This window comes from Rhyacophila brunnea, unplaced genomic scaffold (assembly GCF_057557595.1).
Source record: "Rhyacophila brunnea isolate RB1 unplaced genomic scaffold, BYU_Rbru_1.0 scaffold_15, whole genome shotgun sequence".
NCBI lineage: Eukaryota > Metazoa > Arthropoda > Insecta > Trichoptera > Rhyacophilidae > Rhyacophila > Rhyacophila brunnea.
Window position 1 is genome coordinate 33,459,708 of NW_028232806.1, and position 18,877 is coordinate 33,478,584.

The window sequence follows — 18,877 nt, forward strand, 5'->3', positions numbered from 1 at the left end:
TTTAATGTTATGTTCTTTATTGTTCTATTACTAATAATAACATATTCATTGACATGTTTTCTTTTTCAAGTAAATGGGTAACTTTTTTAGTCATCTTTACACGATTTAAGAATTAATTCCCCCGTCGCCATCACAAAATAAATTGACGTGTTCACAGCTCTACTATCACTCTCCGATTGCCAGCCAGTCCGAAATTTCGTCGCACCTATAGTTGAAAATTATTTGCCGTTTCACTGAAGTACCGTCTTACGAAAAATCAAGATTTAAGAAATCTTATAATAGGCATCATGCGGCGGCTCTCGTGGTGCAGTGCATAAGTTGTTGGCCTTCCATCCATGAGCTCTGGGCTCGATTCCTGGCGAGGACACAATATATTTATGTGATTTTCTCAAACCCCGGATGTTTGTGATTGTTCAAAATTACACATATCTATAGGTACGTGGTGCATCTGCGATGCTCCTCAAAGGTGAGAAGGCCGTTGTTGATGACTTTCGGCTTGCCCCGCCTCCAATCCTTGATGCTGAAAAAATATCCTTGAGGAAAAAGACAATACGTCTTATGGCATACATATTGTTCTTTCCGAATACACAATGGCGATTGGAGATAACCAAATTGACTCCTGACCACTAATACCTACCAGTCAGTTTTTGCCAGGCCATGGTGGATTGCCACTGAGTCGGATGATTCCATTGAGTGGAAGGCCAATTATATTTCATTAAAAAAAATTGCAGTGCCTTATTGCGGATGTGAAGATCTCTTCACATAATTTTGTTTGTCCGTATTGTTTTAGCTTTGTTTTTTGTATCTCATATATCATTAAATTCATTTATTTCTGTTAAGTCTCAGTGCCTTTCTCTCCCATGGCACTTTTTTTATTAAATTACGTCTTAACTCAGTCAAAGCTCACGTCTTGAGAGCGTGGCGATCTCGGCCATGAGCATCTGCTACTGAGACATTCGCAGGCGTAAAAAACTGTTGATGCTTGACATCCGGACATAGGGCCTCGTGATATGCTTGATTAAGACCGAGTGTGGTGCGGGGCGAGTTGGTTTGGAGGGGTCTTTGTTTGTGTTGTTCAATATTACTAACAACCACCTTATACGAAAAAACAAGGACATGGTTATTAATAATTACAAGTAATTACAAGATAAAAAGAACTTTTTATATACAACGTTTTTAAATTTTCTGTTGAATTATTATGCTCAATATGTTCAAACTTGTACTTGATATGAAGTAAATAAAAAACAAACAAAAAAATATAGAATACTGAAATGTCATTTTGATTTCCATAGTAACGCATGTATATATTAATAATTTTGTTGCTAGGACCACCCCCTTAGCAACCAATAATAGTGGATTGGATTACGGATTTCTTCCGAAATAAGTTTTCATACAAAACAGAATTAACTGAAAATGAATTCAATTCTACTTAAAGATGGCTAAAAGTATTAAAAGAATGCATTGGCATCGTGTTCTGATATATTTTAAATGTTTCAAATGTCTATCTAGTCGGGAAGTTAGTTAAAATCGATTGCAAGATTTGTACTGGATAAACAACCACCGGACAAACAAGAATACGAGCTAATAAAAAAATAGGTAGGTACCATGCATTTTTCTTGGCGTTTGTGGGCTTACGGATCATTTCGCGACTATTATACAGCATTAACTGATTTTTAAAATAGGTGATAGATAAGTTGTGTCATTCTGTCAAACCACTGTGTCCTTGCTGTGAACCAAACACTTTGAAAAACAATAGGTAACACCGTGGGGAAAATTCATTTATTGGTAGGCATCTACATAATTAATATGGTAATATACCTATTGTGAAAAACAAGGAAATAAATATATGAATAATATATAGTATGTGGATAGAACTCTGTATATTGAAACAAGAGGGGACACAATCGCAGTGTCCCCAAAAGAAAGAGTCCCATACCAGAATCGTCACGTGGAATAGATGGAACGGACCTGCCGCACGGATTGTCAAAGTGTGTCTCGTGAACGCATGGGTGGGCGATTGCGGAGTGAGGTTGCTTTCAACCCATTGAAACCTTGTATTTATTAATAATTATTGTCATTCATTTATTGTTCAATTTGTTTTCTAATAGCGTTTATATATTTTGATAATCGAACTTTAGATGTAGATTGTTTTTGTATATTTTTTCTTGCAACCCCTTGCAGAAATTTTTGATAGTGGCGGAAGTTCATTGCATTGACCGTGCACAGTGACGTCCTTAGACAAAATGCCGCCCCTAGGCAGCGCCAAAATGCCGTCACATTTTTTTACAGAGTGTTTTTATCATCCTTTCATGACTCCAATATCTAAGAAATGTGTTGTATGGATACATTACTAACAAGATATATACCACTGAATTTAATTTAAATGCAATCTCTGCTTCAATAGACAATATTGCGATTCCACGGTTTCAGATACATTTAAAAATACACCTGACAACTTCCAAAACTCGCGAGTGACTGGCAAACAGTTTACACAAAATTAAGTAGGTATGTACTCACTTACTACTTACCTATCTACACCTAATTCAAATATAATTCTCAAGTCTGCACGTGCCATTGCTGTTCACTAATGACGTGACGTCCAAGGACAACGGAAGTAAACTAGACATCGCGAACTCTCAACAAAAATTATAGTCATATTAAAACTTTTATAGTACCTAATTGTCCAACCAGTGAGTTGAATATTTTAATAGAAATTTTCCGTTATTACTAAGCTTAGGCACAGATGTTTCTATATAACCAATGATTCTCCTCAATTTGCCGCCCTTCGTGTAACTGCCGCCCCCAAGCGACGCTCAAACTGCCTACCCCCACGGGACGTCACTGACCCTGCAGTGCGTGGGGCAGTGTTCATGGGGCCATTTTCACAAATAAAATTACTTAAATTCAAGGTCCGTTATCATAATATATAGTATTAATTAAATTTAACATTTACCTACATGATGAACTCTATTACATTTTTTTTAAACTCAAAATAATTCGAATATCATAAAATTAACAAAAACTTTACTTAAAAACCATTACATTACACGTATTACGAATATGTTACATGTACCATAATGCATCGAATAATGGATCGTGGAATTTCAAGTGCCACGAAAATGAGTGTACTCCATATATATGGAGTCATGGACCCTGGGGGCAAGGGAGCGAAAGGCAATTGACGCCTTCTAAATTGTGTATTGTTGCCAAATGATTTGTATTTCTTGGACAGAGCACAGGACAAACCAGTCAATTATACAGAGACTGAAAACAGTAACGTCCCGTGGGGGTAGGCAGATTGAGCGTCGCTTGGGGACGGCAGTTACTCAAAGAGCGGAAAATCGAGGAGAATCATTTGGAATATATAGAAATAGCTAGGTACCTAAACTTAGTAATAACGAAAATATCTTTCCATTAAAAAAATCAGCTCACTGATTTTGTCGGGTTCGCGATATCTAGTTTATTTCCGTTGCCCTTTGACGTCCTTGGCGACCAGAAATGCCACGTGCAGATTTGCAAATAATTACAATCTGATATTTTGTTAGTAATGTATCCATACGATACATTTCTTAGATATTGGACTCATGAAAGGATGATAAAAATACTCTAAAAATAATATAAAAATTGGGCGGCATTTCAGCGCTGCCTAGGGGCGGCATTTTATCTAGGGACGTCACTGACTGAATATAAATGAAAGAATATCGACGCATTCTGTAGTGTTTATTTACATATTGTTCGTAGTGGACCGGATAACCTGAATATACTGTGTAGCCTACAATTAGGGCAAATCAGGAGAAGAGCGTCGGCGCACTGGAACGACCACGTAAAGAAGCTTACTGGGGATAGCCTTCACTATGCCCTGAAAGAAGCAAAGGCTCGAGAGGGATGGAAAGTTTCAATCGCTCAGAGTTTCAAGATGATCACAATCCTCAGCCATGAGGGAATGACCAAGAAGAGAGAAAGAGATGGTTAAAATAAAGTACGTTTAATTAAAATTTGGAGAGTTCCGGGTGAGATGCCTGTAACTCAAGCATCACTTCCACCGAGCCTCGGACCGCTAACATCTCTTCTGTATCATTTACTCTCACACCAACTGTATACCGTTACACAGCAATGAACTATCGCTCCTACATACATCTGAACAGCCTCATACCTAACCCGTTTCTTTTCATCCCTACACTTGTCACCACAAAGTGGTTCTTGTCCCTTCACAACGTGACTCTGACCACTAAATATAATTCAATTTCAATTAATTTTTAAATTTTTTAACATATTGTGGACATTACAAAATATAAGTTTAAGACGTTCACAACATGGCATGAAACGTTATTATAAAGAAGAAAGAAAAAGAAAAGTAATAAAAGGGATGAAAATAAAAATATAAAAAGAGAACATAATATAAATATACTAAGCAGTGAAAATACAATTATACATCTATAGACGTTCAAAGAAATACACTGAGTTTGCTAAGGACACCCTTTTTTAAGAAATTATAAAATAGCGTCCACCTAAACTCACCTCACGCAAGTGGAATATATCAACACCCGAAGCAATTTGGTTAAACACAGTTATCGCCCTCCCAATTGACATTACCAGTGGTAGGTTGGTTCTGCACCTTGAGAGAATAAACAACTGATGCTTCCTATTTTTAAGATAGTTATCAGGGACACACAGTTTTTCTCATATATATCTCGTATAAGTCGAAAAAAAATACGTAGCTAAATAAAGATCTCTTCTAAATTGCAGACTGCAGTATGTAAGCATACCTAAGAGAAAGTCAATTGGAATGTTATATTCTCAATTCTTGTGAATTATTCGTTGAATAAAAGAAATGTTTTATTATATTCTTATATTGTTTAATTAAACTTAATTTGAAAACAGGGCCGTAATGGGTAAGTGCATCATCGCGAATATTGTTTGTGATAATTCACTGGTTTTAGATGGACTGACTGACCGTTTGTTTAATTACAGTACAGGCAGAGATACTACATTTAATAGAGAATGCTACAATATTATTTAACACCCATGTGTATGAAGCAGTCGTCTGAAATATTGGAGCGATTTAAATTAGTGCCATTGTATGCATGAGATGGCGTTATTTCTTTTTCGTAGAAAATTTAACGCAACACTCATCTACGTACCTAAAACACATCAAGATAAAGACAGTGACAAGTTTAATAATATCTACATGCAAACCAAGTGTACGTATTAGCATGACCCCCACACCCTGGAGTGGGCCCCCAAACCAGGATATTTGGCCTAGGTACCTATCGCTAAGGTTAAAGGTAGTGTGCCCCAAATGTCCTGGGCCCCATGGTTCTGCGAGGTAAAATTATTGATATTCCATGTATGTATTTTTAACGTTATTTTTATATTTTCAAATAAATCAACTTGAATTATTAAATTGTCTGCACTCGTCATCATAATATTATGAAGCACTGATCGCGACACCCTTTTGTAGTAACCAAGTAACATGCTAGACTTCGCCATATTGGGTAAATAGCCATTTCTATTAGTCAAAAAACACTCTAAAAATAATTGTAAAATAAATTACTAATAAGTAGGTACGTGTGAATTATCATCTAAATATATCAATTACATCAAATTGCATCGCACAGTTGCAAATGGATAATTTTTTAAGTTAAATAGCGCCGCAGGCGACTTTCTTACTATCAGAGAAAATTTGTGTTTATCATTAGCCACGCTGGGCCCCCGGACTAGAGCCATGTCAGCCCCCTTATTCGCGGAACTATAAACATACCACATTAGCATGAGGTTCGATAGTCTTGACAGAAAATTAGACATAATCGGTGTAGCGCAGATCGAGAGACAGCGATGAAAAATGTTGATTTAAATACAATCAATAATACTAACGGTAACCATATTCTCATTTTCCCTGCCTAATTATTCAGGGCCAACAATATATAGGCCGGAGCAATGAATTGCGAGTTAGTGACGACTCGATAACAAACGATTAGTTAACATTATTGAACCTTTTCCGTGATTTGTAAATACAGAAATAATAAAATTATCCAATTACAAGAATTGTTTATTAGCCATAAAATTTACAATAATAAAAAAACAACATATCGTCTCTGTTCTGGCAGAACACACTAACTAGAGAATACAAGTTTTGAGTAGTTTGACTTTGAAGTTGTTAAAAAGTTTGAAATAATGGTCTATCATGTGAGTTTATTAAGTAATCGTAAAAAGGATGAATTTAAAATAAAGACTGTTTATTTATTAAGAAGGTTACTAGACGGTAAAGTTTGAAATAAGGAACATTTTGGTACTAACTCAATATATTGTCATTTTTTCGAATTTGTGCCTTCTGCCAGAACAGTGACGATATACTTATGTACGTAAGGCGATGACATCTGCATAACTGCATTGACATCTCACAATAAATGATTATTATTCAAGCCTACTCGGAACCTTCAAAATCTAATTAAAAATGAAACTGTACGTTTGTGAAATGTGTGAAAACGAGTTAGACGGCGGTATTATTTTTCCGTTAGAAAAGTTTGGTTTGAGTCTAGGCTGTTCAATAAAATTATATACCTAATCACGAATAAAAATATATCTACAAACAAAAAGTCGTTCGTACCTAGTTAGTTAATTAATATGTTAATCAGTGGATTGCTGAAGATGAAATAAAATTGAACTGAATTATTCTATGAGTATGACTGTCCAAATGTACACTTTTTTATGATTACCCATCGTTTGCCTCCCTCCAACAGGCACTGCTTGCAACTGATGCAGAGTATTGCTAGTTAATCTACGGCAGCATCCCTCAATTAATATTCCATCGTCATTTTTCAATTCACAATATTATTATTGTTTATGAAATGGTAATGTAGAATATAAATAATATAAATTTCAGTTACGGGGTGTCATAACACTTTGACTGGTACTATTATAGTTGGCGAAATATACATACAATATGATTGTCTATAGGTTTTTCCAATATACGAGTATATTATATCTGTATACAATTGAGTCAGCTATACATATTATGTGGACAGAAGTTTATCAGACAACAACTGGCCACAGGTTGAAGTTAGTGCGGCTAACAGTATGTCAAAACAATGCGAGGACCTCCCGTGGCTTAACTGACAGGTCATTTCAGGGTAACACACAACTCCGACGATATTATAGTATAGAAGGCAGCCGATCATATTACGTAATCTAACAGTACCATTGTCAATTTGGTAAAATATTTAAATCTTGATTTTTACTTATTTTCCAGTTTATAAGATAATTTCGGGTCTAGGACAATTTGGCGCCTGGACAACTGGACGCCACGCAATTTGAAAATAAATAGACGTTAGGTACTTAAAGGTACTTTTAAAAAAAAAATTTAATATTATTATTTACTTACATTGAACTTATTACATTTTGATTTAATCGTAGGTGAGAATTTAAATATGCACACGTAAATAATGATTTAATTGTATTGCATATGTTTAAGTTCCAACGAAAAAATAGTTTTGTTTTTTATATAAAACCTTACATAGGCGTGGTAATTCTCAATCCGCAATAAAAAAAACATTATGTTAAGCGTAAAATGAATTAAAACTACTAAGTAGTAGATAGAAACTGGTTAAAATTCCTCGTCTACGTTCTGTATACGTATACAGAACGTAGACGTGAACGTACGACAGTGCGGCAGCCAATTGTCCTGGCGACCAGTTGTCCCATTCCCATCAGGGCTTGAAATGAACCGGAGCGCCGTTCCTGTTCGTGAAATCGGTAGAATTATCGCTCCGTCTCGTGGAAAAAATAATTTGACCGTCTGAATTAGATAGGCCATATAATAGAAAATCAAACACACTTATTTTTATGAAATACAGATAAAATTTGATAACTATGTAAATTTCTTCAGAAAACTGTCGAGCGCTCCGGTTCGTAAGCATTTCCATTTCGAGCGCTGATTCCCATAATCTCTTGGTTTCTATAAATCTCTACCACTAGATCGAAAATATATATTAGTTGAAATCGGTTATCGGAAAAATCGGAAATTCGTTATTACGAGGAAAATGGGACCGGCTGTATTAGCTCGTTATTAGCGTTACTCGTTATATTAGAGAATAGTTATTTTACAACGTTTTTCATTAGGTCGTATTCTTGTTTGTCCGGTAGTTGTTTATCCAGTAAAAATCTTGCAATCGATTTTTCACTAATTATCCGACTAGCTAGACATTTCAAACTTTTAGAATATGTCAGAACACGATGCCAATGCATTCTTTTAATACTTTTAGCCATATTTAAGTAGATATGTATTAATTTTCAGTTAATTCTGTTTTGTATGAAAAGTTATTTCGGAAGAAATCCGTTAAAAGTAAAACACTATTATTGGTTGCTAAGTGGATGGTCCTAGCAACTAAATTGTTGGTTACTTGCGTTACTATGGAACTAACGTTACTAACGTTACGTGCGTTACTGTAAGTTACGCAAGTACTAAAAAAAGTATTTATTAATACATAGAATTGTCAAGTTTATAAATGATTCAACAGAAAATTTAAAAACGTGGTATATAAAAAGTTCTTTTAATCTTGTAATTATTTAGTTACAGGATGTAGGTATTTCTAGGAAATATGTACATTGATAATTTTACTAGGTAGGTAAGTTTTTAGTTGACTTAGTTTACTTTAGTTGAAACACGCGCGTTTACATAATTTTACTCCCTATTTCAATTATAGTTTGTCAATTTATGGCTACGGCCGTATGTTGTAGCTTAACCACTGGGGAATGCCAAAAGAAATGGCGTATTTCAAAAAAACACTACCTTATTCTTACAATTAAAATTAAAATTAAAATTATACTGATGGTTTTATAAATGCTTATAAAAATTAATAAATGTAGAAAATCTTAGCACCACTGCACATTTATGTACTGAAATATGACTATATTCTAAAAGATAAGAGCGAGAGGTTTAAAAGAATACTATTTTATGTAATAAAAATACTTTATGCAGTCATAAAATGTTTAAAATAAATATAAGGCTTCAAAATTATATAAATAGATTATCTACAACGTTTAAGGTATGTCCAGGATCATGCTTTAAAAATAGAACAAAAGCTCCATGTTGACCTACGCTGAGCATGTCCCCCCTTAAACGATCAAAAAAAATTGTACTTGATAGAAATACTAAATACATATAGAATACTGAAATGTCATTTTGACATTTCATATTGATTTCCATAGTAACGCACGTATATATTAATATGTTAGTTGCTAGGACCCCAGACCCCTAGCAACCATTAATAGTGTTTTACTTTTTACGGATTTCTTCCGAAATAACTTTTCATACAAAACAGAATTAATTGAAAATGAATTCAATTCTACTTAAATATGGCTAAACGTGTTAAAAGAATGCATTGGCATCGTGTTCTGATATATTCTATAATTTTCAAATGTCTAGCTAGTTGGTAAGTTAGTTAAAAATCAATTGCAAGATTTGTACTGGATAAACAACCACCGGACAAACAAGAGTACGAGCTAAGAAAAAATGTGGTAATAAAATAATATTATTATTGAAAATGACAGAAGTGATACATAAAATTAGTGATTTTTTTAGTACGAATCTAATAATAATTAGTGGTGTTAGTTGCAGGGATTTGTAGTGCTTTGGGTAGTTTTGTATTACTTAAATTGTGAGAAATGCGCATTCATTTTTTTAAGATTTGTATTATTTAATAACTTTATGACTGGTTTGAAATGTTTCGAGGCCCCCTTTAAAATTGTATGGCAAATCGATTTCGTCATAATAATACGCGTCAAAAAAAGAGCAATTTTTAACATCAAACGATATCGCATTTTCAAAATGAACTTTTGTTTCTAACTTGGCAATTTTCTACAACTTTATAGTCAAACGTTTAATTCTTCATATTTTCAAACTATGTATATGACAAAAATCTACAAAAATCTCTACTCAGCAGTAGCATGTGATATGACATAAACCAGAGCGTTGGAGCGGAGTTCGTAGCAGGAACACGGAGCAGTGGAGCAATGGGGGTTTACCCGGAGCACCGAAAATCTGTAGTGCTCCACTGCCCCGGATGTTTTTTTTTTATTATAAATTTTTTTCTCTCTCTTTTCATGACTGAAGATCATAATCACTTTGAAATTCTGCCAAAACTTTCCACCCCTCTTGATCCTCTGCTTCTCTCAGGGCAAAGTGAAGGCTGCCCCCAGTCAGCTACGTCATTTGGTCACTCTAGCGCGCCATGTCGTGAACATTAATAATTAACATTAAAAACACAGTGAATAAGTGTTACAAATTATAAATTTAATACGTTCACAGCATGACATTAAAAAACAAGTAAGTATGTAAATAGAGTGCGAAAATTATAAGCTGAAGTGTCATGGCCGCCGTCATGGCGCTGCGATATATTATGAAAGGCTTGTCAGTATTGCAGTTCTCGAAACGGCCACGCTTCACGTTAAACTTGCTGCAGTCTAGTATTAAAATGGTGTAAATAAGAAATAAATATGATATCATCACTGTTCTGGCAGAAGACACTAATTCGAAAAAATTACATATTATTGATTTAGTTATACCAAAATGTTCCTTATTTCAAACTTTACTGTCTGGAAACCTTCTTAATAAATAAACAGTCTTAATTTTAAAGTCATTCTTTTTACGATTACTTAATAAACTCACATAATAGACCATTTAAAACGTTTTAACAACTCAAAGTCAAATTACTCAAAACTAGTATTCTCTAGTTAGTATGTTCTGCCAGAACAGAGACGATATGCAGTATCACAAAACAGTATAAAAAGTAAATACCTACCTAGGTACAAAAATTATAGAGCATGGAAGCACATCGAATGAGCTAAGTGGATCCTACTTTATTAATTTTTAAAACAACGCCCACTTATACTCATCTTACATAGGTGGAATATATCGACATCCGAAGCGATTTTTGTTGAACAGACTTCTTGCCATCCCAATTGGCATCACCAATGGCAGGTTAGTTCTGCACCTTGGAAGAGCAAATAACTGATACTTACTCCCGATTTCTAAAATAGTTATTAGGGATACATAAGTCAATACTACCAAGAATGGCAGAGTTCTCATTTATACAACGTGTAAGTCGAAAAAATACGTGGCCAAATATTGATATCTTCTAGCATTTAAGCTACAGTAATTAATAAATTGTATTTACAGACTCTTGCACTTTTCCGGGTACATATATCATACCCAGATACTTCGTACTTTGAGTATAAATAGCAATGTATACCTCCATCCCCTGCAGTTATGACTACAGGTGCTCACCTACGAGTTATTGCAACTTGTCGTCATAGTGTCCATTTATGTCGTCCGCGCTACCTTAGAACATTAAAGTAAACATTGGATGTCCTTGATTATTGCACCAATTACTAAGACGAGTGTCATTGGTCTTTCACTTACACGGGTTTTGCATGCCGTAGAATGGCGAGAAGAGTGAGGCCAAACTTTTGAAAAGGCTGTTTGACAGTCAAGTCATCCGGGTCACGATGTTTTGTCATGAGGTTCTGGCGAAGAAGAAGAAGACGTATTATTCTAATCCCCACATGGGGGGGCTGACAGCGTTTTAGCCTGGGGGGCCCGGCGTGGCGGGTCGACCTGAAAAGTGAAATAACCACATATCAAAAATTTTCCCGAATGGGGAAAAAGTCGCCCGCGGCGCTATTATATTTAACATTTTAAAATGTCTAGTTGTATGATGCAATTTTTCATTACTGTGTGTCGGCATTCGACAACTCATGTGGATTTATTCAACAATACAAAAAAATCGCTAAAAATACACCGAATGCCTACCCTTAATTTCACCTAAAACAACATTTAGAAAACGATTCTGTGAAAAGTCCCACTGCCTTTAACCCTAGAGATGGGTAGGGGGCCGCCAAAGATCCTGGCCTGATGGCCCGCTTCAAGATGTGGGAGCCATGATTCCAGTCACCTAAATTATTATTTGTATTTTTTCGCTCCTAAGGAAATCTACACCCCTCTTATGTACGCGCCTGTCTTGAATTATACACAAGTTGTTGATATATTGAACGCTGTAAGAGTTCTTTCTAGATGATTTTATGGATACCTCGCATTTACTATCGAGGTTTCTTAAGGACTTTGGCACGCAAACTACTCTACTTGATGCTAGTCAAATGAAAATTGTGCAGGCTGAGAGAATATGCCTTATTGAAAACTATTCTTCTACCCGCATCGGGTATTGCTAATTTGAATTCGGCCAGGGCCTATGAAACCGCCTTGCAAAAACCCAGGAAAATTCTTTGTAGCGCAAGGCGGTGGTGATTCTGATGAATAATTTGTCGTATTCATTGGGAACTGAGGACTGCGATTTGTAGTCGAGTTTTTTCCCGTGGTAAAAGAAATGTCGCATAGGTCTGATATTCTGAGCATATACTCATCCTATCTTATATAATTGCAGTCACTGGATCTGAAAGGCATGAATCATCATTACATGTCACCATTTATTATTTTTATACTTTTTTATTACATCAATACAGAAATTAAAAAGTGCTTTTTTTAAATAAATAAGCACTATTTGACAACCCTTTGACATATTCTTTATATAGGTACAGCCAAAAACAAAATAAAAAAGTAAACGCTGAACTAATGCGGGGTGGGGCGGGGTTTGTCATTGTTCGCGTTTGTTCGGTACGCGCCGCAGGGGGGGAAAGTTTATTTGTCATTTCATTACACGGACACAGAGGGCAGCGGTGTCTGGCCGATCAAACAGTTTACTGCAAAGCGACATGTCGTATATTGCCTGCAGATTGATAATAATAAATCCATCATCCTTTTTATGAAAGTGGCAGTCGCGCACACAGAAAAAAGTTTAAGGGGTACACTTTGAAAAAATTCGTAATATTTTTTAATTGATTTTTGAGGCAACAGGAGGGGTGGTTAAGAAAATCTTGCAGGTGCCATCGACTTCCATATTTACTCCGCTGACTACTTATGGCGTCTCGTTGCTTCTTCAAATACATTCTCTATACCCAGACACTCACTAAGGGTATAGGTAGGTACCTTTTGAAATATTGTGAGCTGTCAAAAGAGATTCAAATATTTTTTTTAACATACCTACCTATCGTTAACATAATAAATTATAAATTTAAGACGTTCACAACATGACATTGAAAAACAAAGAAACAGTGTGAAGAACAAATAAATATATGCAGTATCACAAAAACAGTATGAAAAGTTTCTTTTATTTTGTTAACTGTCAATTCATGGTGGAACTGCATTGTATTGTTGTTTTAATTTAATAAAACGCAATTTTTTTTTTTGTAGTACTTATTCCACTTTTATTCAATAAATTAGGACCGGTTTCGTCCGCCTCAGAGGGACATTTTCAACTCTTTGTTTCAACAATAGTATGAAAAGTACCTAAAGTAAAATGTACAATAATTATGAAAAAAAATATATACCTATATAAAAAAATATAAACTATAAAGCATGGAAGCACACCGAATGAGGTCAGTAGACACTATTTTAAGAATTTATAAAACAACGTCCACCTATACTTATCCCCACGTAGGTGGAATATATCAATATCCGAAACGATTTGGCTTAACAGAGTTATTGCCCTCCCAATCGGCATCACCAATGGAAGGTTAGTTCTGCTCCTCGGGAGAACAAACAATTGATGCTCCCGATTTATAAGAAAGAGTGAGATAGGGTCATAATTATTAGGATTGTTACTGTCCGCTTGTGTCATCAGCGCCGTCTTGTATTTTAGACATGCCGTGTCGGAATATTGAAGCAAACATTGGATGCCAAATATAGTAGCACCAATTTATAAGTGCCATGGATCTTCCAGTGGCCAGGTATTGGGTGTCGTGGAATGCCGAGAGGAGTGAGCCCAAGCCGTTCATATGCGGTACGACAGCTAAATCATCCCAGTCACTATCCTATAATATTCCATTTACAGTAAAAAAAAATGTATATTTTCCGTTTCCGGAGGGGTTCGGAGTCGACACAACACTCCCCTCCCTCTTGTGTGAAACTCTGGAGATGGGAATTGTTCCAAATTTAAATTAGTGTTGATGTTGGTTTTTGAGACCGTGGGGAAATCAAGTCGGAATTATCAATCCAGTCCAGAATAATATTAAACAGCTAGTTTGATAAGGAATATCGCCATCATCATAAATTTTGCTTATTTTGAGCCAACTTACGATAGAAATCAAGCCAATCTACTGTTAAAAAAATATATTTTTTGTACTATAAGATTTACAAGTTATTTTTTGATTGAGGCGATGTTCTGTGTTACTCTGAATTTCCTGAAGCCATCTAGCGACAAAATACAAAATATGCAATTGAATATATTTTGCTGATAATCTTTATTACATGTTGTCTTAAATAATTGATATATGATGATTTGAAACAAAAAAGATAGTTTCCAATGTTTTATATCTATTTTTCATATACGTAGGTATAATTTCTGAATAAAAGTAATATTACGAGTATTATAATGTAGGTACATATAAAAGAGAGATAATACATTTTTATTGACTTGTATTCAATTCACATTTAAAATTACAAGATAAAAAGAACTTTTTATATACCACGTTTTTAAATTTTCTGTTGAATCATATAAACTTGACAATTCTATGTATTAATAATTTAGGACAAATCATTTTTTTGCTATTTTGCAACAATCAAACAAAAATATAGAATAATGAAATGTCATTTTGATTTCCATAGTAACGCACGTATATATTAATAATTTAGTTGCTAGGACCACCTCCTTAGCAACCAATAATAGTGGATTGGATTACGGATTTTTTTGAAATAACTTTTCATACAAAACAGAATTAACTGAAAATGAATTCAATTCTACTTAAAGATCGCTAAAAGTATTAAAAGAATGCATTGGCATCGTGTTTTGATATATTCTAAAGTTTCAAGTGTCTAGCTAGTCGGTAAGTTAGTTAAAAATCGAATGTAAGATTTGTACTGGATAAACAACCACCGGACAAACAAGAATACGAGCTAAGAAAAACGTGGTAAAAAATGAAAACTGGTGTTTTTGTTTCTAAAGCCCCCATATCATAATATTCTACGTCCTTCTCCAGAATCTGCATTTATACACGTCTATCCAACCCCTTCCTTCCAGTTTAGGATGCTCAAGGTTTTTAATCAAACTCGACACTATCCCTCAATTTTCTACAATATCTATAAAACATTAAAAAGAAAATAAAACGGCTATACTTCAGTTGAGGCATGGTCTAAAATTATCGTGGCTAGACGATGCGCGGATTGTGCGTGCCGAACGAAATATAATTTGTCATAAAAATCCAACATGCCTCCATTTAATGTTATGTTTATTATTATATTACTAATAATAATAGTATATTCATTGACTTGTTTTCTTTTTTAAGTACATACGTAAATTTTTTTAGTCATCTTTACACGATTTAAGAATATTTTCATCCGACGCCATGACAAAACAAATCGACGTGCGGACACCTCGACTGTCTGTCTCCGATTGGCGACTAGTGAAAAATTTTGTCGCGCCTACTGTTGAAAATTATTTGCCGTTTCACTGATGTACGCTCTTAAGAAAACTGATACAAAACTTGAGTTTGTTGATCACTTTCACTTTGCTATGGCAGTTGTTTTATGGTACCTACTTGACCGTTATACATTTATCTTAGTCAACAAAACAATAATAATTATTACATTTTTCAATATTAAAATATGTGTATTAAGGCATACAATATGTCAAAATGAAAACAATTATGACAGGCATATCAAATAATGGAAAATAAAATCGAATGCAAAATATGCAAACTTTTTCTGTCATAGTACCTAATTCAAAATTCGAATTTTCAGGAAAGATAATTTGAACAAACATTTTGTAGATGTCAGTTGGGGCCAAGTAGGAAAAGGAAATCAAACAAACATATTTTATATATCATTTATATTTTATAATATTGTATAGTTAAAAATGTAGTCAATACTCTCAATTAATTTACTGAAGTTTCTTTTATAGTGTTAACTGTCAACTCATAGTGGAACTGCAATGTATTATTTGATTAATTATTTGTAATTAAATGAAACACAATTTTTTAGTACATATTCCAATTTTTAATTAAATTTTTGTACCGGTTTCGTCCTCTTCGAGGGGACATTATCAATTAAACAATAAAATTTAAACAGGCATTTATCAAACAAATCATAAAAACGATAAAATACCTATCAATGCATTGAAACGAACGTCCATAATAATCAACGGACTGAGGAGAATTAAAAATTAAATAAAAAGTGGAATAAGTACTAAAAAATTGTGTTTTATTTAATTACAAATAATTAATGAAATAATTGCTGAAGTTCGTTGATTAATACATAATTATTGTACATAATGGTTTTTAATATTTAATTAAAAACCATTACAATAATAATTACCTTGGAATCTTTTTAGGTGCAATACCCAAGATGTGCCTACACAACATGACAGTTAGATATTTATTTATAAAAGTTAATTAGAGAAATTGCGTGTGTCCCGCTCACTGAAGTCATTAAATCAAGATTTGGCATGTAATTCCCTCAATATTGCATCATGTATTATTATGATATCAGACCTCGAAATGGAAAATTTTACAAACTGGAGCGCTCGATAATTTTACGAAAATATTAAAATAATAATTTACTTTTATATCTATTTTATGAAAATAAGTGAGCTAGATCTTTTTTAAATCACCTATCTAGCTTAGACGATCATATAATTTGTTACAAGAGACGGAGCGATAGTGGGGATTTTATGAATCGGAACAGCGCTCCGGTGCGCTCCGGTTAATTTCGAGCCCTGAGTGTATATAATTTATGAGTGGACCTAATACATCGCACTCAAATGACCTGAGTTGGCCTATCTGTTTTGTGATAAAAAAAATACACGAAGCTTCAATAATTAATGGAACTAAATTAATTTAAAGATTTTTTATGGAAAAAGAATAAATTAATATTTAAAATAATTGTTAAATTAACTAGTTTCATACTTATAAAATATTAAATAACATCATTAGTAAATAAAAATATATCTAATAAAAAGAAACACCCCAACTTTTCACAAAAAATCAACCTATTTTATTGTAACTATCAAAATTGCATCCGTCCCTCTCTAGCACGAAGTTAAATTCAGTTTTTCTACTTTTTACAATTTCGTGTATCTTTCCACTCTTCAAATGAGATGTCCTGAAGAAAGTTTGGTCTCCAAGCGAAACGTTTTGAACAGAGGTGTATTAAGTATATGGGTTGCATAAAATAAATATTTTAGTAATAAAACAAAATAAATATTACTTACATAATATGAATTTACACCGAGTATTTAAATATTATTAGTATACGCTTCTCAAATCAGTCTCAACCGTAGTTTAGACCAATGGGTCATGGCGACTTGGCTTCTTAAAGGAAAAAATTTTGCCTTCAAAAAGTTTATAACATTTTACAACGAACAACAATGTGTCCTCAAATCTTGACTAAAAAAGAAAATATAGAAAAGGAATTGTAGCTCGTAGGACTTTTACAGCAAAGTGTTGAAGGACACATAACTTTGAGAATGTCACGGTATTTGTCCGTATAATGAATGTGGATGTGTGGTGACAGGTGTAGAGTTTAGACTATAGATACATCTAGACGCCACCCATTGCATTGCTAAATGAAGCTGCGTGCCATGCGTTTGGTTTGTGGGCGAGCGAACGCATTCGTATACAAATGTTTGAGACCATAGACCATTTCGCTAGTGCTCACCCAAAGTGTTAGCACTAGATGCTCAGAATTAAAATATAATTATCTATTTTTTTACGTTATATAGTATTTTTAAGCGGTCAAAATGCAGCCATTAGGTTAAGATATCCATAATTTAAGTTATTTTAAAGAAACACTAGATCAATTGATATTAAAATATATAATAATAATATACAAATAAATTATCACTAACATGTATCAACTTACCTATGAAACGTAATACCATATTCTTGCTTATCAGCTTACCATATTTTAATAAAACACACAAAACCATCTTCTCTACTTAATTAACTAAAAATATTTACCACTGACTTTATGTTTAACAAAAAAAATATCAATTTTAGCAACACGCGCTCGCAAGTTATCAACAGTTGTGCAACAAACTAAGATTTGGCGGCGACACCATAGCAAACCATCTCATACATCTGTAAACCCTTTATCTTACTCTAGCACGTGTCGCAGATATTATAAGGGTGCCGAATACTTTCTCACTCGCACTTATGCATCGTTTTTGTTCAGGCATTGGTGAAGAGAAAATCAAATATCCAGATATTCAATATACTACGTAAGTATGCTATAATATTCAAAGAAAAATTTAAGTCCATTGGATTGATGAAATCTATTCAGACTCGGGAAAAAACGATGGATTAAGACGAATATAATATTCGAAAGTAAGATTATTCAAAGAATTTTCAGTCATTCATAGAACGGCCTCTTGCGAAGCATACAATATTTTTTAGGAGTTGTCGATGTGAGGGTCGATGGTGTAGATGAACGACGATCGTGGTTATTCGTGATGATGGAGGAGTGAGAGTTTATTTATGGTTACATAAGTACAAGGGTACAATCGGTACAATAATATAAATAAACTGACAGTACCTACATAGACAGCGATAGTAACGGACCAGGTACTTAAATTCGATTGTCATCTCTGATGAATTATTATTCGCTATTTATACAATCAAAATAATATCTACCCATTATAATTTAGAAAATAACTATATTAATCGAGTCAGCTATTAATTGTCATTGGCGTTAATATTAGCTAATAGTAGCTGACTATTGTATAAAATATAGATATCGCGGAAATTGCTTATTGTGATATAATTTGACACTGCG

The 18,877-nt window shown here is 34.0% G+C and overlaps 1 protein-coding gene across 1 annotated transcript in view; it reads left to right on the top strand.

Moving 5' to 3' along the window:
- Positions 1–13,819: 13,819 nt before the first annotated feature.
- LOC147075252 (photoreceptor-specific nuclear receptor-like) overlaps positions 13,820–18,877 on the top strand; it is a 160,203-nt gene continuing 155,145 nt past the window's right edge. Inside the window, exon 1 of the mRNA XM_085942908.1 lies at positions 13,820–13,892. Coding sequence (XP_085799034.1) covers positions 13,820–13,892 — 73 coding nt within the window. The remainder of the gene's footprint in view (positions 13,893–18,877) is intronic.